General features: G+C 62.9%; 4 protein-coding genes across 6 annotated transcripts; 2 read left to right on the top strand and 2 right to left on the bottom strand.

The window, feature by feature from the left end:
• Positions 1–1,372: 1,372 nt before the first annotated feature.
• On the top strand, positions 1,373–7,153 carry DUS3L (dihydrouridine synthase 3 like). Its single transcript, XM_066205787.1, has 13 exons — positions 1,373–1,446; positions 1,890–2,175; positions 2,575–3,294; positions 3,663–3,704; positions 3,805–3,957; positions 4,050–4,166; positions 4,480–4,545; positions 4,618–4,728; positions 5,424–5,520; positions 5,949–6,024; positions 6,318–6,506; positions 6,592–6,720; positions 6,995–7,153. Exons 1-13 carry the CDS (start codon positions 1,403–1,405, stop codon positions 7,065–7,067), a joined length of 2,103 nt encoding a protein of 700 aa, XP_066061884.1. The 5' UTR covers positions 1,373–1,402; the 3' UTR covers positions 7,068–7,153.
• Positions 7,154–7,305: 152 nt separating this feature from the next.
• Positions 7,306–10,589, top strand: MPV17L2 (MPV17 mitochondrial inner membrane protein like 2). 2 transcript variants are annotated; one of them, XM_066205776.1, is made up of 6 exons: positions 7,306–8,057; positions 8,357–8,514; positions 9,108–9,278; positions 9,792–9,868; positions 9,954–10,082; positions 10,484–10,589. In XM_066205776.1, the coding sequence occupies exons 2-6, from the start codon at positions 8,358–8,360 to the stop codon at positions 10,502–10,504; spliced, it is 555 nt and encodes a 184-aa protein (XP_066061873.1). In that variant the 5' UTR covers positions 7,306–8,057; position 8,357; the 3' UTR covers positions 10,505–10,589. The 2 variants fall into 2 exon arrangements, with proteins under 2 accessions (XP_066061873.1, XP_066061874.1); XM_066205777.1 differs by lacking the exon at positions 7,306–8,057 and having other exon boundaries at positions 8,301–8,514.
• A 989-nt stretch (positions 10,590–11,578) lies between these two features.
• RAB3A (RAB3A, member RAS oncogene family) lies at positions 11,579–15,784 on the bottom strand. Its single transcript, XM_066205769.1, has 5 exons — positions 15,701–15,784; positions 14,320–14,547; positions 13,829–13,947; positions 13,615–13,739; positions 11,579–13,257 (listed from the first exon to the last, which is right to left on the bottom strand). Exons 2-5 carry the CDS (start codon positions 14,545–14,547, stop codon positions 13,067–13,069), a joined length of 663 nt encoding a protein of 220 aa, XP_066061866.1. The 5' UTR covers positions 15,701–15,784; the 3' UTR covers positions 11,579–13,066.
• Positions 15,785–17,439: 1,655 nt separating this feature from the next.
• Positions 17,440–24,148, bottom strand: PDE4C (phosphodiesterase 4C). 2 transcript variants are annotated; one of them, XM_066205698.1, is made up of 15 exons: positions 23,900–24,148; positions 22,072–22,260; positions 21,954–21,990; positions 21,779–21,843; positions 21,627–21,676; positions 20,980–21,125; positions 20,787–20,880; positions 20,168–20,346; positions 19,979–20,077; positions 19,741–19,905; positions 19,557–19,656; positions 19,320–19,474; positions 19,115–19,237; positions 18,766–18,948; positions 17,440–18,686 (listed from the first exon to the last, which is right to left on the bottom strand). In XM_066205698.1, exons 1-15 carry the CDS (start codon positions 24,046–24,048, stop codon positions 18,183–18,185), a joined length of 2,238 nt encoding a protein of 745 aa, XP_066061795.1. In that variant the 5' UTR covers positions 24,049–24,148; the 3' UTR covers positions 17,440–18,182. The 2 variants fall into 2 exon arrangements, with proteins under 2 accessions (XP_066061795.1, XP_066061796.1); XM_066205699.1 differs by lacking the exon at positions 23,900–24,148 and adding an exon at positions 23,088–23,463.
• Between the last annotated feature and the right edge of the window lie 1,332 nt (positions 24,149–25,480).

The raw sequence follows: 25,480 nt of genomic DNA, 5'->3' as shown, positions 1-25,480 counted from the left end.
TTACCACCCAATCAGCCCAAAGCTCTTCCCACAGCAGCCTGGCCCCCATGGTGCAGCCTGCCCAGCACCCAGGGGGCTCCCAGCTCTTCCCAAAAGCCATTTCTGATGGAGCATCAGGAAAGAACCGAGCTGAAACAGGAAAACACCAGAATTCGAGCCCCGCGCGCACGCACAACCCTGCAGCGCCCATAAACAATCTCAACGCCGTGGTAATCCCCCCAACACCACGAGCAGTCGCTCTTGCAGAGGTCCCAGCAGCTCCTAAATTAGGACAAAACCCACGAGTTAAGCTGTCTCCTCGCTGGTACCCCCAAGGAGCAGGGCTGGATCTGCTGTCCAGCCTCAGGGAGAGTTTTAACCCAGCTAAAAAAGCTCCTTGGATTCAGCGCAGGGCGTGGGACAGCGAAGATGGAGCGCAGGTCTTGCCTCACTCGGGTTTGGCAGCCTTCTCTCGCCCTCTCGGCAGCCCAGGCCAGGGGCTGTGGAGATGACGGAGCTGGAAAGGAAACGTCATCCAGGAGGGCTCCAAAATACGTCACCCACCAGACACCAGCCCCCTCACCACAGCACTTTTCTCGCTCGCACACGTCAGGCTCGGAGGATCACGGAGGGGCTGTGGACCAGGAGAGGGTGTAAAGGGTGGCACAGACACAGGGAAGACGTGGAGAGGGAGAAAAGGTCGAACACGCCACGCTTGACGCGTTTATTTGGTTTCCAGCCCGAATTTCCACCCACGGACCAAAGGCAAGGGCAGCTGGAACACTGCAGGCAGCTCATGAGCAAGAGCTGGTTCATCCCTTCAGCACCGCGCAGCCAGTCCTTGCATTTACTGCTTAAAACTACAAAAAGACTTATCAAGGATCTGTAGTATCTCTGTAGAGCTCCATCCTCTCCCCTGAGAGCTGTGAGGAGGCGGGAGAAGCAGGAACCCCCAAAAACACGGAACCGATGAAGGAGAGACAAAGTGGCACCGTGTGTGTCTGGCTGACGTGATGCTGTTCAGTCGATAAGTTGAACTCAGTGATCTCAGGGGTCCTTCATGCATTTATAACATTCCCTGTCCTCCCAGCCATGCCCACACCCTCAGGGGCCAGGAACTGTGACCCCCTCACACCCAGGTGTCCCCACAGAGCTGCCACAAGGGAGGACACCTCTCCCAGGGACAAGGGCTGCACAACGGCCTCTCCTTTCCCTGCTCGGGGAACCCTGGCACCCATGAGGGGCTGTGGGCAGCCCCCGAACCAGCCCCGGAGAGTGCAGGACCTCATAAAGCAACGCAACGCGCTCCGCCGCGGCGCCCGCCGCTGTGAGGGGCCGCGCCTCCGCCGGGTCCTTTTATAGCGCCCGCGCCCGGTCACGTGGGCACCGCCCCGCCGCTGACGTCATCGCGGCGCGCGGCAGCATGGCAGCGGCGGCGGCGCCCGGCGTGGCGCCGGTTCGAGCCCGGTGAGTGCGGGACCGGGACCTGGGCCCTGCCCGGGCCCTGCGGAGCCCTCCCGGGACGGGCCTGACCCCCCTATAGCCCCCTCAGAACGGGCTCGGTCCCTTCATAACCTTCTCCGGTCCTTTCATAAACCCGCCGGTACACTAGCTACCCCTCCATAACCCCCCTCAGTACCTGCCCGATCCCTTCATAAACCCCCCGGTACATTCCCTACTCCTCCATGACCCTCCCAGTACCTGCCCGATCCCTTCATAAACCCCCCGGTACATTCCCGATCTCTCCATATCCCTTTCCCAGTACATTCCCAACTCCTCCATTATCCCCCAGTAGTGTCTGGTCCCTCCAAAATCCTCCCAGGACACTCCCGACCTCTCCACACTCCCCCCCCAGTCCATGCCCAGCCCTTCCTGAGCCCCTTTTTCACTGACACCCCCTTTCCCCGCAGCTTCCTCACTTCCAAGGAGCAGTTCCACGCCTACCTGCGGGCAGGGGGCGAGGATGAAAAGGAGAAAAAGGAGGAGAAGGAGGAAGAGGAGCAGATCAGCAGCGAACCCCCAGCCAAGAGGGTGAAGGCAGAGGAGCTGGGCCAGGATGGGGAAAGCCAAGGGGAGGCTGGAGAGGAGGAGAAGGAGCGGCCGGGGAAGAAGAGAGCCCGGGGGCAGAACAAGAGCCGGCCCTGCATGAAACCCAACTCCTATGAGCAGAGCAGGCTGTGCCCCTCGGTGACACAGGTGGGACACAGGGCCCTGCTCTGGCTGGGTTACCTGGGATTTTGGGATGGAATTCCTCCCTGGGAGGGTGGGGAGGGGTCAGGATGGAATTCCTGGAGCAGCTGTGGCTGCCCCTGGATCCCTGGCAGTGCCCAAGGCTGGGCTGGACAGGGCTTGGAGCACCCTGGGACAGTGTGAGGTGTCCCTGCAGGTGGAGCTGGGTGGGATTTATGATCCTTTCCACCCTAAACCAGCCTGGAACTCCATAAAAACCAGCTGGAAGAGGGATGACATGGGATGAACCGAGTGTTACAAGTGTGTCCATCCCCGGGACCCTTCCCACCCTCACCTGGAGGACCTCAGGTGCTCAGAGCACCTGTGGCTCCATCCCCACCTTGCCGTGCTCTGTGTTGTCCCCAGGGCTGTGCCGGGCTGTGCCATTTCGGGCCTCGCTGTCGCTTTATCCACGACGTGTCCCAGTACCTGGCGGCCAAACCGGCCGACCTGGGCGGGCGCTGCGTCCTCTTCGACACCTTCGGCCGCTGTCCCTACGGCGTCACCTGCCGCTTCGGCCGCGCCCACCTCGGGGACGGCCACCGGAACCTGGTCAACGCCGCCCTGGCCCGGCAGTGGGAAGGGAAGGTGCTGGTGAGGAACGGCCTCTCCAAGGAGCTCCAGCAGCAGCTGCGCAAGAGGAAGTTCAGATTCTGCAAGGCCGAGGAGTTTCTCCGCGGGCTGCGCGGTGGGAAGGGTGGAAAAGCCTCTGGGGGATCTGCAGAGGTGTCCAACTGCTCTGCAGCCCAGGAGGGCCTGGGGGACAGCCCTGTGCTGCAGGAGCAGGGAGGAGATCCCAAACCTGAGGCTCTGCAGAGCTCCCAAGGGGCTGAGGATGTTCACAAACCTGAGGCTCTGCAGAGCTCCCGAGGGGCTGAGGATGCTCCTAGACCTGAGGCTGTGCAGAATTCCCAAGGGGCTGAGGATGGTCCCAAACCTGAGGCTCTGCAGAATTCCCAAGGGGCTGAGGATGTTCCCAAACCTGAGGCTCTACAGAATTCCCAAGGAGGGGCTCCCTCCATCCCAACCCTGGGCCCGCTGACAGACGAAGACGTCACGAAGCTGCGGCCGTGTGAGAAGAAGAAGGTGAGAGTCCCTTTGTGTCCTGATCCCCTGGTGGAGACTGTGCGTGGGAAGATGGAGGAGAAACCCCTTGGAGAGCCTTCAGCTGGGGGAGGCAGGCAGAGCATTTCTTACATTTGGAAGGAATTCTTCCCTGTGAGGGTGGGGAGGGGCTGGGATGGAATTCCCAGAGCAGCTGTGGCTGCCTGGAAGTGTCCAAGGCGAGGCTGGTCAGGGCTTGAGTCACCCTGGGATAGTGGAAGGTGTTGTTGCCCACGGCCGGAGCACGGAATTGGATGATCCTTAAGGTCCTTTCCAAGCCAAATCATTCTGTGATTCCGTGAAAACCATGGCAGCTCTGCTTAGCCTGCTCCTCCATCCCTGTTTTCCAGCTGGAAATCCAAGGCAAGCTCTACCTGGCCCCACTGACCACGGTAGGTTGCTAACTCCATCCTCGTGCCGAAGTTCGCTGTGGGCACGGCTGGAACAGAGCAGATCTCCTGACGATCCCCGTCCCTGCTTGTCCCCTGGCAGTGTGGAAACCTCCCTTTCCGACGGATCTGCAAACGTTTTGGGGCGGATGTCACCTGTGGGGAGATGGCTGTGTGCACCAACCTGCTGCAGGGCCAGTCCTCCGAGTGGGCTCTGCTCAAACGCCACCACACCGAGGACATCTTCGGGGTGCAGGTGGGTGTTGTCACCCCGTAACCCACCAGTAGCTCACTTCCCAGGGGAAAAGCTGCCTCTGGAACTCAGGGAAGCTGTTTTCCCTTTGGCAGCTGGAGGGAGCCTTTCCAGACACCATGACCAGGTGCGCAGAGCTCCTGAACAGGACGATCGACGTGGATTTTGTGGACATCAACGTCGGGTGTCCCATTGACCTGGTCTACAAGAAGGTGAGGAGTTCTGTGGTGCGTTTTCCTTCCACGAATCCTTGTCTTCTCCCTCATCCCCTGCTGCCTGATTGCTCTTTCCAGTCTCACCCAGAGCTCCCAGTTCATTTATGGGCAGTAGACCTCAGTGAGAAGGGGAATAATCTGCTCAAGGAGCAAGGAGTGGAAGGATTTGGGAGGGAAAATCACTGTGGAGTTTTTTTAGGTTGAAGGATGCACTTTCTCCAAACTTTAAGATGCTCCAAGCCTTACCTGAGCAGCTCCAAGGACTCTCCACTCTTAGAAAAGTCCTGAATGTCCGTGTTCTGTCCCTCAGGGAGGAGGCTGTGCTCTCATGACTCGCTCCAACAAGTTCGAGCAGATCGTCCGTGGGATGAACTCGGTGAGTCGGAGCACCCGGAGCTGAGCTGGTGGAGCCCCAGCCCGGCCTGGCCTCACCTTCCCACCTCTGCAGGTGCTGGATGTCCCACTGACAGTGAAGATCAGGACTGGGGTGCAGGAGAAGGTTAACGTGGCTCACAAAATCATCCCCAGGATCCGGGAGTGGGGAGCGTCCATGGTCACGGTACGGGGACACGTGTGTGGGGTTGGTGGCTGGGGAATTCTGCCTGGGGATCACATGAGGGTGACCTCCCCCTGCCTTTTAGCGTCCTCTGCTAATAAAAGAGGAAAATTCAGGTGCAGAGGGTGTTTTCCATGATCGTGGAATCCCAAAATGGTTTGGGAAGGGACCTTAAAGCTGATCCCAATCCCTGCTGTGGGCAGGGACACTTTCCACTATCCCACGGTGCTCCAGGCCCTGTCCAACCTGCCCTTGGGCACTTCCAGGGATGGAGGAGCCACGGATGGTTCCTGCCATGCTCTGGAGCAGAAGTTTCTCCCACTCTGGGGTGGAGAATTTGGGATCAGCTCTGTGTGTGGGGATTAGTTCCATGCCACAGTGCATTCCCTGGGGAGAGCCGCTTGGTGTGGCTCACCAAAAAGCCCAAACATCACCCCAAGAGCCTCCAGCCCTTCCTCAACCCACTGTCAGCACCTCTGGCTATAAACCCAGAGATAGATCCAGAAGTAAATCCCAAGGGATCCCTTACCCAGCCCTGCTCACCCTGCTCTGTCACCACCCGAGATCCCGAGGCCGATCCCGAGGTCGATCCCAAGGCCAATCCCGAGGCTCCCTTCCCCATCCCGGCGTCCCCCCGTCCCCCATGCCCCCTGTCCCTCCCTGCCTGTGCAGCCAGGTGTCCCTGGGTGTCCCCACAGCTGCACGGGAGGTCCCGGGAGCAGAGGTACACCCGGAGCGCAGACTGGGAATACATCGCCGAGTGCGCCCGCATCGCCAGCCCCATGCCTCTCTTCGGTACGTGGGCCTTCCTTGGGCGCTCCTTTCGGTTCAAATTCCTCCCAAAATGGGAAACAAAACACGTTCCCAAGGATGCTTGGCGTGGTTGGAGCATCCCTGGTGCTGCTGATGTGGTGCCAGAAGGGAGGGACACGAATCACTTGGGTTTTAAAGGTGTTTCCTTGCCCCTGTGGCATAGAATCCTTAAACCTTCAGGGAAATGAGCTGAGAGTGAAGGAGAAAAGAGGAGAAAGCTCCTTTTTTTTTCCTTGTAAGGGAACATCCATCAGAAGCATCCCTGGGAATCCAAAGCAGGAGCCTCTTTGGACCATCTGGCTCTTGGACATTGTGTCCATTTTGAATTTTATCCCATGCCTGGATTAGCTCACTTTGACTTGTCCTCACGGATCACTTTGACCTCTGGCTTCTCCCTCCTTTCCGGGCAGGAAACGGGGATATTTTGTCCTACGAAGATGCAAATCGAGCCATGCAGATGGGAGTTTCTGGAATCATGATTGCAAGGCAAGTGCCTGTGTTTCCCTTCACTTCTGAGCTCTGGTGGTTCAAGAGGAAAAAGAAATATATATTTTAAAAAATCCCTAAACAAACCCAGAACATGGAATTTCCTCTCGGTGAAACCACTCTGAAAGCTGGTAAAACCAATTTGTATCAGTTGGAACTTCTTGATGGAATGGAAGAGGAGATTTAAAGCAGAATTGGCTGGGAAATCAGTGCTGGAGAGTGTCTCAAATCTTCAGGAGCAATCAGTGATGGAAATAACAATCCCTTTGTTTTTTTTTTTTCTTTGGCTGCAGAGGGGCACTCATCAAACCCTGGCTTTTCACGGAGATCAAGGAGCAGAGGCACTGGGACATCTCCTCCAGCGAGAGATTTGACATCCTCAAGGACTTCACCAACTACGGCCTCGAGCACTGGGGGTCCGACACTCAGGGAGTGGAGAAAACCAGGAAATTCCTGCTGGAGTGGCTCTCCTTCCTGTGCAGGTAATGCTGCCCAGCCAGGAGGACCTTTAAACAATAATTAATGAATCCCTAGCCCTCACTGCTGATTTATTTCGTTTTATTCCAGGTACATTCCTGTTGGGTTATTGGAACATCTACCTCAGAGAATCAATGAGCGGCCGCCCTATTACCTGGGGAGGGACTACCTGGAGACCCTCATGGCCAGCCAAAACGTGGATGATTGGATCAAAATAAGGTAAGGAAGCATCAAATTTCGTTCAAATTGCTAAAAAAGGGACGTGGCAGAGCCCCTGTAGAGCCACAGGGCCGTGTGACAGCTGGGGACTGAACACTGACCCCTCCTTGGGTTTGGTTTTGTTGTTCTTTCTTCCCTGGAAGTGTCCAAGGCCAGGCTGGACGGGGCTTGGAGCAACCTGGGGTAGTGGGAGGTGTCCCTGCCCACGGCGGGGGTGACACTGGATGAGCTTTGAGGTCTCTGGAGTAATTCTACAATTGATTCTTTCTCCCAGTGAGCTGCTCCTGGGCCCCGTCCCGCCCAGCTTCACCTTCCTGCCAAAACACAAGGCCAATTCCTACAGGTAGGGCTGGCCAGGCCCTGTCCCACGGCGTCAGGAGGCGTTTGGATGGGCTCTGAGGAGGAGCAGGGAATAAAGCTGATGTTTTTTACAGGCTGGTGAGTTTTTTGCCTTCCTGCCCCGCCTCAATCCCAGCAGACGAACGCCCGTTAGTGAGGGGATCTTTGCCTCCAGTTCACAGCCAGAGCTGCCCCGCGTCGCTGAGAAAGAAGCCTCAGTTCCCACCGGGATGTCCTTGGGAGTGACAAACTCCCAGGACGAGGAGCAGCAATGTCCCCCCCCAACCCTTCTGCTGTCCCCCACAACCGAGGTGACACAGAGTTGATGTTCAAGCTCCAAAGAGAAGCTTCTCCATGAATCCTGAAGGCTCTGGGGACAGCCTGGAGGGTCTCAGCAGCGTCCCCACACCTGGGGGACCCCAGTGGCACCGGTAGAGTGGGGAGAGCAGTGGTCCCAGCACTGCTGATGGCATCATGGCCACCTCCACAGGGATATCCGCAGGCAACGACAGCTCCCCAGCCACTCTGCTGCCGCAGAAGCGAGGTGGCAGGGCCGGGGCAGGGCTGGGGAATCGCGGGGATCCCCTGGACCACCCCGATCTCGCCCCACCATAAGCCCCGGGCCTCGGTAGCTGTCATGGCGGCCCCCTATGCCTCCTTAGCTGTCATGGCGGCCCCTGTGCCTCCTTAGCTGTCATGGCGGCCTTCTGTGCCTCCTTAGCTGTCATGGCGGCCTCCTGTGCCCCCTTAACTGTCATGGCGGCCCCTGTGCCTCCTTAGCTGTCATGGCGGCCTCCTGTGCCTCCTTAGCTGTCATGGCGGAGCTCGGAAGCGGAAGTCGTTGCTGTCACGTGACACTCGCCCCGGTCCCCGTGCGGGTGGCGGTAACGCCCGGTAGTGGCGGGGACGGGGGTGGGGGGAACTGGGGTGAACTGGGAGGAACCGGAGGCACCGAGAACCGGGGTGTGTCCAGGAAGGGGCGCTGGGGACGCAGCGGGGTAAGTGGAGGGGTACGGAGATAACGGGGGTGGGCGGGGGGCGCGCAGCGGGTCGGGATGGGGGGCACCGGGGGGCACCGGGGTGAGCGGGGGGCACCGGGGCGATGGCAGAGGGGTCGAGGAGGGGCTGTGGGGCACTGGGGGAGTGCGGCAGGGGTAACTGGGACACGCAGAGGGGATAACTGGGGGAACTGGAGAGACAACGGGGGGGCTCAGGGGCACTGGGAGGGCGCCCAAGCACTAACTGGGGGAACTGGGAGGGCGCCCAGCAGTGACCGGGGGTTCTGACGCCGCTGCAGGATGCTCCTGCGCTCCTGGAAGTCGCTGTTCCGGGGGCGGCTGCTGCTCCTGACCAACACCCTGAGCTGCGGGGGTCTCCTGGCAGCCGGGGACTGCCTGCAGCAGGAGTGGCACCGCCGCAAGCACGCCGAGAGCCAGCTCCAACTGGGGCGCACTGGTGAGCACTGGGATGGGCAGCAGGGGAGGGATGGGCTCTTCAAATCCCGGTGCCACAGGGCAGGGATGGCTGGAGACCTCCCAGTATCCCATCCAGCCCAGTTTTGGACACTTCCAAGGATCCAGGGGCAGCCACAGCTGCTCCGGGAATTCCATCCTGACCCCTCCCCACCCTCCCAGGGAGGAATTCCATCCCAAAATCCCAGGTAACCCAGCCAGAGCAGGGCCCTGCGTCCCACCTGTGTCACCGAGGGGCACAGCCTGCTCTGCTCATAGGAGTTGGGTTTCCTGCAGGGCCGGCTCTTGTTCTGCCCCCGGGCTCTCTTCTTCCCCGGCCGCTCCTTCTCCTCCTCTCCAGCCTCCCCTTGGCTTTCCCCATCCTGGCCCAGCTCCTTTGCCTTCACCCTCTTGGCTGGGGGTTCGCTGCTGATCTGCTCTTCCTCCTCCTCCTCCTCCTCCTCCTCGCCCTCTGCTCCTTGGAGGTGAGGCAGCTGCGGGGAAAGGGGGTGTCGGTGGAAAAGGGGCTCGGGGGGGGCTGGGCATGGCCCGGGGGGGTGAATCCCGCTCTGACGCGGGGCGTTGTGCTGTTTGCAGCCCGGATGTTTGTGGTGGGCTGCAGCCTGGGCCCGATGATGCATTACTGGTACCTGTGGCTGGACTCTGCCTTCCCCGCCCGGGGCGTGCGCAGCCTCAGGACGGTCCTGAAGAAAGTCCTGATTGACCAGGTGGTGGCATCGCCCGGCATGGGAGTCTGGTACTTCCTGGGTACGTGGGGCCCTCAGGGGTCGCTGATCCGAGCCCCTGGTCCTGCGCAGGCGTCCCAAAATCCCACCCCAACATCGCTGGGAGATCCTGGAGATCTGGCAGCCTTGGGGCTGTTCTCATTCCCGGGGGGAATTCAGTGTCCCAGCACCCTCTGGGGGCAGAGCCTTTCCCTGATCTCTATCCCAAATCCCCTGAGCCTTTCCCTGATCTCCGTCCCAAATCCCTGAACCTTTCCCTGATCCCCATCCCAGATCCCTGAACCTTTCCCTGACCTGCATCCCAAATCCCCTGATTTCTCTCCCAAACCCCTGACACAGCTCCAGACAGATCAGTGCCCTTCCCTTTCACTTTTCCTTTCCATTTCCCGGATCTCCCTCCCTCTGGCTCCTGCCGGCGCTGTGCCCTCCCCGCCCGCACCGGGAAGGGTTTGGGGCATTTCCCGGCACTTCCCACCCCAATTCCCGGCAGGGAGCCCGCGCTGCCATCCCCTCTGACCCCAACCTGTCCCCGCAGCCATCGGCACCCTGGAGGGCCAGTCTCTCCAGGAGAGCTGGGACGAGCTGAAGGAGAAATTCTGGGAATTCTACAAGGTAAATCCACTCCCCTCTCCCTTTTCCTCCCCTGCTGGAGGAATCCCTTGGGGAAGCATCCCAGCTGCTCCTGGCTCCTCTCCAGGCCGACTGGTGCGTGTGGCCGGCGGCGCAGATCCTCAACTTCCTCTTCGTGCCGCCCGCCTTCCGCGTGGTTTACGTCAACGTGGTGACCCTGGGCTGGGACACCTACCTGTCCTACCTCAAGCACAGGGTGAGCCCCAGCGCCCCTCAGCCCCTTTCCCAGCCCTGGCAATGCCCAGCTCATCCCGGGTTTTTTTTTTCCCTGTTTTCCAGCCCCGCGGCACCGAGTTGGGGGGGGGGAGTCCTGTCACAGCACCCACACACCGGGAAATGGGGATCCAGGGTAGGGGGATCCCCAGAGCAGGAAAAAGGGCAGGGGGTACCAGGACAGCATTTGGGGGTCTCCAGAGCAAGGGGGTGCCAGGACAAGGGGGGATCCACCAGGGGGAAATGGGGCTGGGCGGTGATGGTTTCTTGGCAGAGATTAAAAGCAGAATGAGGATGGAGTTTTTCCTACCAGCCCAGGCTTTAAAATGCCCAGCTCATCCCCTTATCCCACTTTTCTCCCTGGTGTTTTTCCCTGTTTTCCAGCCCCGCAGCGCCGGGCCGTAGGCAGAGGAGGGACACGAGGCCATTCCAGAGGCTCCTGCCTGCACCAAATGGATTCCTGGGCATTGTGGATGGCCACAGAGCCAGCCCCTCCCCACGTGCCCGCCGCTGATTAATTCATCCGCTAATTACACGGGGTTGGGGTTGTAACAATCTCTTGTCGCAGGATAACCTGTGAAGTGATTTCTTCTGGGATTTGCCCCTGCGGAGCCGGGGTGAGGAGGAGCTGCTGCAGCCCCTGGGAAAGGTCCCGGCTGGATTTGTTCTCTCTCCAGAGCAAACCAGCCCCTTGCTGCTCCTCCAGCGCCTTCCAGCCACCTGGATCCCCACTAAGCAGATGTTGGGAAGGAATTCTTCCCTGTGAGAGTGGGGAGGCCGTGGAATGGGAATTCCCAGAGCAGCTCTGGCTGCCCCCCTGGATCCCTGGAAGTGTCCAAAGCCAGGCTGCAGCAGCCTGGGATGGTGGAAGGTGCCGCTGCCCGTGGCAGGGACGGGATTTCAGGTCATTCCAAACCCACTCCGTGATTCACTCCGGCCGCCCCTCTCTGCTCTCCCTGCAGCTCCTCACTCCTTCCCCTCCTGCTTTTTCCTCTTCCAGCTCAAGGATAAAATCCCTCCACTCCCCCCCCCCACCCTCAGCTCCCATTTTCCCCCCTCCCTGGCTCCGGGGGCTGCAGCCACCTGGATCCTCTATAAATAGGGATGTGATTGCACCCGTCAGCTCCTGCAGGCGGAGGGGGGCAGGGCTGGAGCCAAATTTTGGCAGAGTTTGGGCCATCACATCCCTCTGCTCCCAGCCCTGGGCAAGCTGGACACTCCCATAACCCAAGAGCTGATTTTTTTTTTTCCCACCGTCAATGAAAAGTCCCTGAATGTGATTTATGATTTTTTTTTTTTCCTTGATTTTTAAAGCTGTGCCTTCATGTTCTGCCCTGGTCCCTGCTGTCACACCCCCGGGGGGGACTCAACTCCTCCCTCAGCAGCAGCAGGAGCCATTTGGGGGGGATGAGAATTTTAAAAAAAAAAAAAATCAGATTAATTTTGCTCCTCTCTGGCAACTCAGGGACCCCGAGGAACTTCTGATCAGCATCGGTTTATTTCTTCACAACATTTCTTTTAATACAGTGATTTTTAGGAAATTGTACTCTTTTTGACACTTTTGACATTTGTACAGTACAGTGTTAACTCTTCCATAAGTAAACTTCACAAAAAAGAGGGAAGGGAGGGGGGAAAAGGGGGAGGGAAGGAGATGGAATCATGGTGAGGGAGAGAAATAGAGGGGAAATCTGTAAAATAAAGACACAGCGCTCCAGGAAAAAAAAAAATAAAATAAATAAAGGGCAGCTCTGTCATGGCTACGGGAATATCCACTTATTCACAGTCTCCACAGAAGCACAGAACTACAGGAACACGAGATCCCAAATCCCTGGAGCAAACCAGCCCTGCTCACCCCCCGCGAGCCCAACGCAGGCTCCCCCAGCCCGGGGCAGATCGGCTCCAGTTGGCTCGGCCTCGCTGATGGAATTGAAATTCATTTTTCTTTTTAAACCTTATTTAAATCGTGAGAGTTTAGCTGTCGATCGGTTGGGGGTTGGTTTTGGGTTTTGTTTTTGTTTTTTTTTTTTTTTCCGGTGGGTATTTTGTTGGTTTGTTTTTTGTTGTTTTTTTTTTTTTTAAAGTGATATTCACAAGCAAGGTTACCACACTGAGAGAGAGAGAAAAAAAAAAAGAAAAAAAAAAATCAGAATATATATATATATATATAAATGCACCACCACGGCCACAGCACAGCAGGTCACGCGCACAGCGTCACTTCCTACGCCTATTTACAAGGAATTTCTGTATGTACAAGGAGGAAGACGGCGGGAGCATAAATTAGCATCTATTTATACAAATAAACAAGAGTCAGGAAATATCCATCCAGCTGGAGGGGCAGGAAAAGCCGGGCACAAAGAGCCCCCTCCACCAGGAGCTCTCGGGGTAAAAGGGGAGGGGGGACACACGGGGTGGGTGGGTGGGATGGGGAGGAATTGGGGGGGGGTCCTGTCACAGCACCCACACGCTGGGAAATGGGGTCCCAGGGTAGGGGGATCCCCAGGACAGGGGGGTCCAGAGCAGGGGGGACCCCCAGAGCAGGGGAATCCCCAGAGCAGGGGGTCCCAGAGCAGGGAAAAGGGCAGGAAAACAACGGGAGGGGGTCTCCAGAGCAAGGGGGTGCCAGGACAGGGGGGGTCCACAGGAGGAAATGGGGTTGGGGTGGGGGGTGATGGTTTCTCGACAGTGATTAAAAGCAGAATGAGGGTGGAGTTTTCTACCAGCCCAGGCTTAAAAATAAATTAAGGGGGTTGGGGGAGGGGGGGAGGGAGGGGGCATAGCCTAATGAATTGGGGTGGGGGGGCTCCTCGAGGGGCCGCAGCCCTTTCGGAGGTATCAGCAGCAAAAACCCCCCCGGGACCCCCAAGAGGAGGAGCTCGGGGGGGTGGGATTGGGATTTTGGGGTGCACTGACCGGTTTTTTTTTTTTGGGTGGGGGGGAGGATTTTTTGGGGGGGCGTGGGGCTGGCCCCTAGCAGGCACAGTCCTGGTGAGGGGGGGCCTGCTGGTCCGTGAGCTGGGGGCCCTGCTTGGCGCCGGTGACCGCGGGGTCGGCCGTGTCCAGGGACTCCGACATCTTCTCGCAGATGATGTCCACCAGCCGCTCGAAGGTCTGCTTCACGTTGATGTTGTCCTTGGCGCTGGCCTCGAAAAACTCGAAGCCTGAGGTGGGGGGGACAACGTGGAGGAGAGGGGAGGGGGACAGAGGGACAAGGGACGCACAGGCACATCAAAGCTCCGGCCCCGTGTCCGACCTCGCGCAGCTGCTCCTCCTCTCGTTCAATGTTTAATATCAACCTGCCCCCACCACCCATAAAATTCGGTTTTTCCCCACCCAAAGACCCCCCCAGATCCTCCCCCCAGCATCTCTCTGAGAGTTTAAGGTGTGTAACAACTCGGTGGGTGCCAAGGCACCGCCGATGTCGGAGCGGAGTGATTACACGGAGGCAATTAAGCCCTTAATTAAATTAATTGTGGGCTGGCAGCCTTGGCTGGGGGGTTCCCCCCTCCCCAACTCACCCAGGTGCTCGGCGAGCTGGCGGCCCTTCTCCGAGGAGACCACGCGCTCGTCCTCCATGTCACACTTGTTCCCCACCAGCAGCACCTGGGCGTTGTCCCAGGAGTAGGTCTTGATCTGGGTGGACCTTGGGGAAGGCAGAGAGGGGTCAGAGGTGTGGGGAGGTGGGGTGCCCGGGGAAGTTTGGGGTGCCCAGAGCCCCGCCCTGGCGCTCACCAGTCCTGCACGGCGTTGAAGGACTCCTCGTTGGTGATGTCGTACATGAGGATGAAGCCCATGGCCCCGCGGTAGTAGGCGGTGGTGATGGTGCGGTACCGCTCCTGCCCGGCCGTGTCCTGGGCGGGCACAGGGGACAGCAGAATGTCACCCCCAGGGATGCAGTGACAACCCCCCAGGGCCACCAAATCCATTGGGGAAGATCCAGCCCCACCCTGGTATCGCCCTGGTGGGGCAGCTCCATGTTGACCATCACCCAACTGACCGTTATCCCACAGCAACCATCGCCCCACAGTGACCATCACCCAACTGACCATCGCCCCACAGTGACCATCACTCCCCAGACCACCAATCCATCACCCCCACACCACCACCCCTCACTGACCATCACCCCCCACCCACCATCACCCCCTCACCATCTCCCCACACCAACCACCACCCCACGCCACCCCAGGGCTCTGGGGGGTCACCCCGAGGGTCTCTCTCCTCACCCAGATCTGCAGCTTGATGCGTTTGTCGTTCCGGTAGATGGTCTTGACCTTGAAGTCGATGCCGACGGTGCTGACGAAGGCGGGCGTGAAGGAGTCGTCGGCGTACCGGAACAGGAAGGAGGTTTTCCCCACGCTGCTGTTGCCGATGATCAGGATCTTGAACATGTAATCGAAGTTCTGGTCCGAGGATTCCTTCTGCCCATAGCGGGAGTCGGTAGCCGACGCCATCTGCAAGGTGGGGCAGAGGCCTCAGCACTGCCAGGCCCCTCTTTGGAGCCCTTTTCCCGGCACCACCGGCACGGATCGGGAATATTTTGGTTCAGGAAGGGCGATGGCGTGGCCATCAAAGGGTCACTCAGCCCCCCAAGAGCTCGGAGAGGCCACCTCCTGTCCCCTCCCAGGGCAGGGACCTCGCAGGGTGTCCACGCTAAATGTGGGGCACGTGGCCCCCGGGGTTTGCCACGGCTCCAGAGATTCGCCGTGCCTTCCAGGCTTCGCCGCGGCTCTCAGGATTCGCCAGAGCCGCCAGGAATTGCCACAGCTCCCAGGATTTGCCGCGGCTCCCGGGATCTGCCGTGGCGTCGGGGGTGCGGCCGGGGCGCCGCAGCCTCTTCCCGCATCTTTCCCGGTGACAAAATGGCACCGGCGGTGGCGGTGCCCCCGCACGCCGCGGCCAGCGCGGTGACACGGAGCCCTGCGGTGTCACACGGAGCCCTGCGGTGTCACACGGAGCCCTGCGGTGTCACCGAGCACCGTGGGGAGGAGGGTGACGCCAGGCAAGGGGGGCACAGAGGGTGGAGCAGGGGGATGCGGGATGGAGCGCGGGGATGCTGGGGCAGCGCGGGGAGGGGGCTGCAGGGCGCTGCAGGGAGGGGGTGCTGGGCGCTGCTGGGCATTTCGGGGTGCCGATGGAGGGGGAGGGTTGATGGGGGGCTCATGGCGGGGGTGCAGGGCGCTGCAGGGAGGGGGAGCGAGGTGCTGATGTTTTTGGGGGGTGCAGTGTCGCACGGAAGGGGTTCAGGATGCCGATGGCGGGGCGCGCAGGGTGCTGATTGCGGGGTGGGGGGCTGCGAGGAGGGGGGGTGATGGGGAGGGGGTCACCCCCTGCTCCCCCCCGCAGGCCCGACCCCGCTGCACCCACTCGATCCCCGTCGCACCGAGACCCCCCCCAGGCCTTGCGCAGCCCCCCCCGCGCCGCATCCATCATCATCATCATCATCCCCCCCCCGCCTCCCGCCTCCTCCGCTGCAGCCGCCCCTCCCCTCCCGGTGCCGGCGGGGCTCACGGAGGGGGTCTCGGGGGGGGTCCCCGCGGGGGTGTCGCTGGGGGGGGTCCCGGTGGCGGTCCCGGTGTGTGTGTGGTGTGGGGGGGGGGGTCTCACCTCTGCCGCGCTCGCGCCGCCGCCTCCTCCCCGCAGCGACTGCAGCAGATGCGGAGCCCGGGTGACGTCGGCTGAGGGGCGGGGGTTGCTATGCAAATGAGGCCTCACGTCACGGGCGCGCCCCTGAGGGCGGCGCTGATTGGCTCGGCGGCTCTCTCTGATGGACAGCGGGCGGAAAGGGGGGGAGGAGACTCCCCCTCCCGGCGCGGTGGTGGGCGCCGCCCCCTCCTCCGGCAAGGCGCAGTGGTGCGGTCCGGCCGCTCTGCGCGGGGCGCGGGATGAACCACCCCCCTGCACCGGCGGGGGTGTAGGGCGAACCATTCCCGCTCAGAAGGGGAGGGCGAGGTTTGACAGCCTCCCTGTCGCGACATGGCGCGCTATCGCGACGCCTTCCCCAAGCCTGCAGTGGCGGGCAGCGTGATCCTTCCCGTGACGGGGCGGCTGGCGCTGAGGCGGGGCTGCTGCGCAGGTGGGCGGCCATGTCCTCCCTCGCCCTGAGGCTCCAGCGGGGATTAGGGCCGGTGGCATATGGCGGCCTGAGGGCAGCGGCGCCGCCCTGCCCGGGCCTGCCCTGCCCTGCCCGGGGCCCCGGGAGCCTCCCGAGCCCTGCCCTGCCCTGCCCCGCCCGGTGGCCTCTGTGCCGGGGCAGCTCTTTGCTCCTGACCCGGGCTCATCCCAGACCCACAGCCCCGGCAGGACCGAGCCGGACACGGTGGGCAGTGGGGACAGTGACCACAGCCCTCAGTGACAGTGGGGTGGCACGGACAGTCCAGCGGGGGATGGATGACCAGGAGGCAGGGATGGACATGGCCATGGGGATGGACACGGCCATGGGGATGGACACGGGCTCAGGGATGGATCCACACTGAGGGAGGGATCCAGCCTTAGGGATGGATCCAGAATTAAGGATGGATCCAGAATTAGGGATGCATCCACACTTAGGGATGGGTCCAGGCTCAGGGATGGATCCAGAATTAGGGAGGGCTCCAGGCTCAGGGATCAGTCCAGGCTCAGGGATGGATCCAGAATTAGGGAGGGATCCAGAATTAGGGAGGGCTCCAGGCTCAGGGATGAACCTGACTGCTGTGGGCCTTTAGGGTTATCACCTATCACCTTCCCCAGGCGACAGCCCCAACGCCTCCTCGTGCCGCAGCCCCTCAGCCAGAAATTCGTGGGGAAAAGGGCTTTTTCCGCCCGCTCCACCCCAGTAGAGTCTGGGCTGGATCTGGATTCGGGGAGTTTGAGAGCACCGAGCCTCATCCTGGAGAGACAAGGGGACATCCAGCACCCCCCAGGGATGGCACGGAGCCACCACCGCCCTGCGCAGGACCCGGCATTCCCGGCCAAACCTTGGAAAACATCTGGGCTGGGAAAGAACCACCAAGCCCCGAGGCCTCGCTGCTTTAGGGCGGGCAGGGGGCGAGGAGGGCCCCACGTGCCAGGGCAGTGCCGCGGGGTGGGGACGTGTTTGTGGAGATAAATCACCGTGGGGAGCAATGCGGAAGGGCCGGGAGCGGGCTCCCGCCGCACCGCGCCAAGCCGGCGATTAAATATTTACCTTAGCGGGTCGTGTTTGCCAGTGATGGATCGGCGTTTCCAGGGAGGAGCTCGCTTTTGTTCCAGCGCACAGCCAGGCCCTGCCCGGTGCCCGGCGGGAGACGGGGCCACCAACCGCGCCGGTCCCTGGGGACATTGCCTGCGGCTCCCGTGACACAAAAGAGGCGTTTACAAGGCTCATGTTTAGGGTGGAACAAACCGGGTTTAATCTCTGGAAGGTGACGGAAGAATCCCAAAGGACCCTGCCCCAGGCAGGACACCGGAGATGGGGGAGGAGGGCAAGGGTGACAGCACCCGCCTGGGTCCGAAATGTGAAATACAAATGGCATGTCGAGTGATCGCAGAGCAGAAACGCGGCTTTTCCTCCCTCAAAAGAATGCGTCTTTCCGCCCCAAAAATGCGTGTGTGAGCCTCGGAGAGGCCCGTAGTAAAAAGTGAGCTACAAAAGGCTTTAAAAAGTGAACCTATCCCCAAATAAATAAACCGCTGAGTCGTGCCCGTGCCGTGCGCCGGTGCCTGGGGGTGCCCCGTGCTGGGGGTGTCACCAGCACCCTCTGCCCACCTCATCCCGCCGTGGGCCCGCTGTCCTGCAAGGGGACACCTGGAAAGGTGCTGGAATGCTCCTTCCTGCAGCCCTGTGGGGCGTGATGTCCCCAGGGCTGGGCTGGGGCCAGAGCTCGGTGTCCCCACGCCCTGTCTGAAGGGGACAGGGACCTTTCCCAGCAGCTGCGAGCAGGGAGAAGGCCACCAGCGTCCTCGTACCTGTCAGGACCTGCCCAGCTCCCAAACGGGGACACAACCTGGGCGCCTCCGAGTCCAGGTCAGTGCCAGTGCCCCCCAGTGCCGGCTCCCCACTGTCCCCAGCACTGCTCAGGGCAGTGCCCAGTCCCACGTCCCCCCCGGCGGTGAGGGGACCCACGGGCCGCTACGTGCCCAGGGACAGGAATGTGACATTGCCCTCTGTGTCCAGGCACAGCCCCTGGCTGCCCTCAGGTCCCGGCCCGGAGCACCCGCTGCCACCGTCCTCCAGCACCCGCCGGTTGTCCACGTCCCCGGGGCGAGGCACGGGCGAGTCGCGGTCCCCGGGGCCGGGCGACAGGCGCTTGGTGTCGGCAGACTCCGAGTCATCCGTGCCCGGCGTCTTGGAGCCGCTGTTGTCCTCGTCCAAGGGGCTCTCGGCGCCCTCCAGCTCCGTGTCCCACTCACCCTCCTCCTCCTCCTCCTCCAGCGTCAGCTCGAACTGGAACTTGTCGGTGGTGGCGGGGGACACGGCGGGTCCCTCCGCCGGAGGGGAGGGGCTCCGCGGGATCATGCTCTGGTACCACTCCCGGTTGTCCTCCAGCGTGTCCAGCAGCTCCTGGGCGTCGGGGTGCACCAGGTCGGCCCACGTCTCCCACAGCGGGTGGGCGATGAAGTCGATGAATCCCACCTGGGGGGAGGCAGAGATGAGCCCCCCTCTGCCCGTCCCTGCGTCCCCCCTGCCCTGTCCCCAAGCTGTCACCCCCAACCTGGGATTTCTCCACGGAGGCGGTGTGCTTGTCACACATGGGGCTGATCTCCATGCCCTTCTCCCGCTCCCGGTCTCCTTGGTGGAAGAACTCCACCATGATGCGGTCAGTCCACTGCCGGTACAGCTCCAGGGGCTTCGTGGGGTTGCTGAGGTCGGCGCAGTGCACCATGTTCTGCAGCACCTGAGGACGTGGACACCGTGTCCTCTGTCCCCCAGGGCCACCCACGGTGTGCCCCCCAGTTGGATTTGGGAGGGTGGTGGCACCAAACGGGACATCCCGGTAGGCCAGAGGCAGGATGGACACCTGCAGTGCTGGGAAGGATTCCCCCCCAGGTGTGTGTCCCCACCTGGATCCTGTCGGAGTAGTTGTCCAGCAGCAGCACCCCCAGGCTGGTCACCTTCTTGGTCTCCACCATGGTCTTCAGATCCGCCAGCAAGTTCATGTGCTTGGACATGTCCGTGGCCAACACCTGGGCAAGGAGAGGTGGGAAGGGGTCTCAGCCTGATCCCCCAGCCCAGACCCCACCCTGGGGTGGCCCAGCCCCCCCCTACCATGTCGATGACCATTTTACGGAGCGTCTGCCTCTGCTTCCTGCTCAGGTTCTGGAAGATGTCGCAGTTCTCCTCCTGGAGGAGCTTGAAGCCCACGGCCAGGTGGTGATTCTCCAGCACCGAGGCGTCATTGTACATCAGGGCCAGCTCCGAGTCTGCGAGGTGGCACTGGTCACCCCGGGGTGACCCCTGGGGTCCCCCAACACGCCCCAGCTCCATCCCTGAGCCCCAGCTCACTGGTGTTGATAAGGAACTGGTTGGAGACGCCGGGGTGGTCAACATCATGGATGGCGCTGGCGAAGATGGCAGCCATGATCTCCAGGTCCGTGAAGACAGCCTGGGAACGGTGGGACAAGTCATCGGGGACACGTTATGGCCCCGCCAGGGCACACCTGGGTGGCCTCAGGTGACGGGGAATCACCTCCAGCGCGGGCGTGGAGAGGAGGACGTGCGTGGACTGCGCCACGTCGGCGGCATGCAGGCTGTTGTGGTAGGCCACGTCGGCGTGGTAGTGATCCTCCAGCGTCAGCATGTAGGTGATGAAGGTGTTGACGGGGATGCGGAAGGTCTTCATCAGGTCACGCTCCTGTGGGGAGGCAGGAGGTGGCTCGTCCCCACCCGGGCACGGGGACAGGGACATCCCCGGTGGGATTGCTCACCTGGAAGATGCTGTACATGATGACGGTCAGCGGGCGGTTCCCCGAGTACTCGGCGACTTTGAACACGTCGAGCCCCCACTTGTTGGTGTCCTCCAGCTCCTGGGGGGGACCAGAGGGACAGAGATCCATGGGGGGCTGGTGCTGGGGACCCCACAGTCGGGGGGGGGGTCACCCCTTGCCAGCGCCCACCTTGGCCAGCAGCGCCTCGCGGTCCGTGCGCACCCCGAAACGCGGGATGCCGGCGGCGGCCAGGCTGGAGCTGTGCTTGAGCTTCCTGACGCCGCTGATCTGGGACATGGGGCGCTTCCTCCGCTCCTTCTCCTTGTCCTTCACCAGCGCCGAGGGGATCTCCACCTCGTGCTGCTTGTCTGGGGTGACACGGGGAGGGCGTGAGCGGGGCAGGAGCACGGATTTCACTGCCAGCATCCACCCCCCCGCCCCGGGTCACGCTGAGGACAGGCACAGGTCACACTGTGATGATTTGGGGGGCTGCGGTGCCTTTCCTCACCCCCATCCACACATCTGCCAGGGTCACTCCTCCAGGCACACACGGATGGCCCCAACAGCCCCAATATACACCAGTATGAGCCACCACTCCCAGCCAGGACAAATGCTGTGACACCTCCAAGGCAGCAAATCCCACTGGGACACCTGGGAAAACCCCCCCGGTCCCCCCATTCCATTCCTCCACAAGCAGCAAACGGGACCCTCCTCTGACACCATCCCTATGGGCTCCCCAGCTCTCTGGGGACACAAAGGCCACCCTGCTGCCGGCAGGGAGGTGACCCTGGGGCGGGGGGTTCCTCACCCAGGAAGGTGCTGGAGATGTACTCGGAGACCTGGTTCCCGGAGCGGCTGGTCTCCGAGAGGTGCGTCAGCTCCCGGCTCAGCATCCGCTTGAACTGTGGGTGGTTGGCAGGGTCAGTGGCGTGGGGGGCTGCCAGGACAATCCTGGGGGGGGTCCCCATGCCCGCTAGGGTGACCCCGACAGGGTCCCTTACCTTGTTGGAGGCCATCTCGCTGACCGAGTGCCTGGTCTGCAGCGTCTCCAGCTGGTCCAAGCACCAATCCAGCTCCTCCAGCGTCTCCCTCGAGAGCTTCTGGTGGGCATCTTCTGCTGGGGGCACCCGCCGGCTTGGCAAGGGACCTGCCACCCGCCACAGGGGCGCTGGTGCCACACCAAACCCGGGGGCTCACCAGCGTGAGGGGACACGCCACCCCCCGAGCGGGGCGCCGGGGGACACGGGGGGCCGCGGGGGTCGGGGTCAGGCATCCCTGGGCAGCGTCAGGCTGTCCCCATGGCGTGGCAGCCCCGGCACGCGGCGTGCCACGCTGTCCCGTGGGGTGACAGCCAGCCCCGGGGGCAGCCGGGCTCCCGCGGGGCCCCGCTCACCGCCGGGGTTTTATTAATGGAAGGTTTGACGTCAACCGGAGCTTTTCCACCGCCGCGAAGGGCGGCCAGGCGGGAGGAGCTGCCGAAAACCAGACATGGATCCCGAAGGGCAAAGCCGCAGCTCTGCCTTGGCTTGCGGGGGGGGGGGGGGGGGAGTTGTCGAACCCCCAGGGCACGGCGGGACACACCCCGGGGACACAGCGACAGCCAGCTCGTCCCAAAATCTCCCCACCACCGTCCCCCCTCGGCACTCACCGGAGAGGCTGGCCTTGCTCCCCGAGGGCAGGCTGCTGCTCGATCCTCGCCTGTGAAACACAGGGGGCTGAGCGGCTGCGACCACCGCAGCGGTGTCCCCCTCCTTGCCGTGGGTTGGGGTCCCCGCTCAGGTGACATCCCCGCCCACTCACTTGATGCCAGCGCGGTCCTGGAGGTGGGTCAGGTTGCTGCGGACGGTGCGGAGGCTGGCCAGGACCTGGGGGGGCGAGAAGGGGCTGGGGTCGTGCGGAGCCCCCCGGGACACCCACCCCGGTGCTGGGCACAGGCCGCGTCCCCTCCCGGGCAGGGCACAGCGGTGACACCCACCTGAGCAAAGGGTGTGACGATCATGTCTTCTCCGTGCCTGCGGGAGCACAGGGAGCGTGAGGGGAGGCTCGGGGAGGCTCGGGGGGTCCCAAGGGACGCGGGCTGGGGGGACACTCACAGGTCGCTGGCGATGGAGGAGTTGCGGGACATGGCTTTTGGGGACAGGTCGTAGTCGCTGTCGGAGCGGTACAGGAAGGACTCCCGGCGCTGGCCGTGGGAGAAGGTGCCCTGCAGGACCAGACCCGCGCCCGGGCTGGCCTGGGGGTCCAGCGCGCCCCGGCCGGGGGGCCCATTCTCCAGGTCAAAGCTGCGAGGGGAGAGGGGACAAGGCTGGCACGGGGCACAGGGACCTCAGCCCCGGGGAGGCTGCCGGGTTTGGGGGGGTTCTCTGTGCCACCGTCTCACTCTGCCCAGCACGCTCTGGCTTGGTGACACTGTGGTGACACTGGTGGCCAGTCTGGCCCTGCTGGCTCCTCCACCTGCTGCTGAGAACGGGCACAGCTCGGGGCACGCGGACCTGCTGGCACAGCAGGGTCTGGGATTTGGGACACTGATGAGCAGAGCCAGGCTGTCCCATGCCACCCAGGTGGGGACAGGACCCACCGCTCTGAAGCTCCCAACTCCAGAGACCCCAGGAAAGGCTGGCTCCTGCCTGTCCCTCCCCGTACCTGTCACCAGCACCACGGTCCCAAGTCCTCCGAAGCCCCAAAGCCTCCCTCAGCCCCGTCTCGAGGTGCCGCGTCCCACGGAGGGGACATTATCCCGGCCACGGCACAGAGCCAGGGGACATCGAAGGACAGAAACCGACGCAGAAGCCAAGCCCTGGCCCCTGGGGACACGCTGGCGGCAGCCCAGGGGCACCCCGACCGGAGTCACCTGTCAGCCGTGCGCATCCAGGCGGGGGACAGGGGACAGGGATGGGGACCCTGCAGTGTCCCCAAGCTGGCCGCGGCCGCCTCACCCACCCCGCTGCACTGCTGGCCCCGGGGGTCATGGGAAAGGCTGCACGCAGCAGGGACACAGCGAGGCTGTCCCCTCCCGCAGCGGGGACGGGGACGAGCCACCCCCGGGAGCATTGGGAAAGCGCAGATGCCACTGGGACCACCGCGTCCCCAGCGGGAGCCCGGCACCTACCCGATGCAGGAGTGCCTCCGGGACGGGCAGCGGCTGCCCGGCAGCATCGTCCCGCTCCGGCAGCACCGGCGGCTGTGGCGGGGCCGTCCCCGGCAGTGGCGGTGCCAGCCGGCACCGCGTCACGCCATCCCGCAGCCCCCTTGTTTTCCTGCCTCGGCTTCCCATCCCCGATGGTACCGGCCGCACAAAGCCGCATTGTCCCCTCCGACGGCCCCGCGGGGTGACGGCCCGCGTCTGTTCCCGGCCCCGTGCCACCAACCCCTGACCCCGCTGCCACCGCGGGGGACAGCCCCGGGGGACCAGAGCCCCCGCCACGGGGTCGGTGCCTAATTAACCCCCCTCGTTTCGGTGTTAATGACCTCCGGGCGGTGTCCGCGGCGTGGCGGGGCGGGGGGGGGGGGGGGGGGGCCGGGACCGCTATAAATAGATGCTGTCGCTGCTGCGGAGAGATGTGCTGAGCCCCCACGGCGCCCGGGACCCCAAAAACCAACCCCGCAGAGGTGGGGAGGGCACGGAGGAGCCGCGTTGGGTGGGTTGTTGGTGCCTTGATTTTTGTCCCCGCCGCGGGTCCCCGCCGGGCCACCGCTGCCATGAGTGTGTCCGTGCTCAGCCCCGCTCGTCCGGCGGCTCCCCCTGCCCCCGGCTCAGCCCCCTGACCATGTGGGGACAACCCGCTGTCCCCTCCTCGTCCCCGCGGGCTCGCACCAGCCCTGAGGACGTGCCACAGCTCTGGGGGAAGGCGCTGCCCCCATCCCCGGCATCACAGGCCGGTGCCACCCCCCCCGGGGGACCCGCCAGCGTCCCCCTCTTACCAGAGGGGATGCGCCACGGTGAAGCGCCGCTGCAGGCGGATGCTCTGGTTCATCAGGAGCTTCCTGAAGAAGACGGGGGAATTGCGGGGGGAACCGCGGGGGGACGCGGCCGGAGAAGCCCCCGGCGAGCTGTGCGCGGTGGGCAGCATGGCCCGGGCTCAGGGACCCCCGGGCCGGCGGCGAGGCCGCGTCGCCCCCGGTGCGGAGCAGGAAACGTGCGGCCGTCCCGGCCCCGGCAGCCCCGGGAAACTTTCCATCCCCCTCCCGCCCTGCGCCTGGGAAATTAAACAACTGTCTGGCTCCGGCAGCCGGCGCAGGGAGCGGGTCCCCCCCCGGTGTGCCTGGCGGCCCGGGCACGTGGCCCCTCGCTGGCCCGGTGCCACCGGCCACCCTGCTGTCCCCGAGGCGGCAGCTGCTCCTCAAAGGGCAGGGGGTGCTGTGCCTGGACACACGGAAAAATGCCCCACGAAGCCCCCCAGGGACACAGATGTACGGAGGGGACGTGCCACGGTGCCATTGAGGGACAGAGCTGAGCACGGAGCATCCTGGACACGCAGTGTGGCTGTGACATGGTGGCACTGAGGGACAGAGCTGAGCACGGAGCATCCTGGACATACGGTGTGGCTGTGACACGGTGCCACCGAGGGACACAGCTGAGCACGGAGCATCCCAGACACGTGGTGGGGACATGCCATGGTGCCACCGAGTGACCTGTGAGAGCCACACCCACCCCACGCCGTGCCCCAACCCCTCCCTGGTGCCGTCCCCTCCTGGAGCCACTCCCCAGCAGGACAGGGAGCAGCAGCTGGTGACAGTGACACTGTGGGGACCCACTGGCCTGGCAGTGGGAGCTGGCACCTGCCCGGCCTGATGCAGCAGGATGTGGCTACCTGCTGTTCCTGATGGCCACAAAAATATCCAGCAGCTGGCAGGGAGCCAGGAGGGACAGCAACAGGTCCCCCTCCCCCCCGCCACGACAGCACCAATGGAGACCCCAAAACCCACCAGAGGGGGGTCCTGGAGGGGTCACCTTCGCAAGCATGACCACGGGGACATCAGGACAGGGGGATGTTGGGACAGAGGGACATCAGGGGGGAGGGAAGAGCCCCCTGAGCTGGCTGGCAGCCAGCAGCCCCGGGCTGGCCGCAGGACAGCTATTCCCAGTGCCCAGGACAGCCAGTCCTTATCGGAGTGTCACTGTCCCCACGTGTCTGTGCAGGGGTGGAGGACAAGTGACACCAGAGCCATGTCCCTGGGCCGTGCCAGCTCCTCGCTGTCCCCACAAGCCGGGCTGGCAGAGGCACGGGACAGGGGGAATGGCCCAAAAATAGCCCTGCAGCAGCACGGCTGGGCCAGAGCCACTGCGGGAGGGAGCGAGGTCACCCCGGGCAGGGCCAGGCCAGCCCTGTGGTGGCTCTGGCTGGGCCACGGGATGGGGACAAGGCGGGGGGTGAGGACAGCGAATGGGGACAGGGATGAGTGGTGGGAAAAAGGGGGATGGGGGTGACAGGGATGGCAGTTACAGGGACACTGGGGGACAGGAGTGTTGAGGGGGTTGACAGGGACAGACGGTGATCAGAA

The sequence above is a fragment of the Chamaea fasciata genome, unplaced genomic scaffold (assembly GCF_029207755.1).
Source record: "Chamaea fasciata isolate MVZ Bird 193981 ecotype frontalis unplaced genomic scaffold, bChaFas1.0.hap1 SCAF_28, whole genome shotgun sequence".
Taxonomy (NCBI): Eukaryota; Metazoa; Chordata; class Aves; order Passeriformes; family Sylviidae; genus Chamaea; species Chamaea fasciata.
This window is presented reverse-complemented; position numbering and strand designations above follow the sequence as displayed.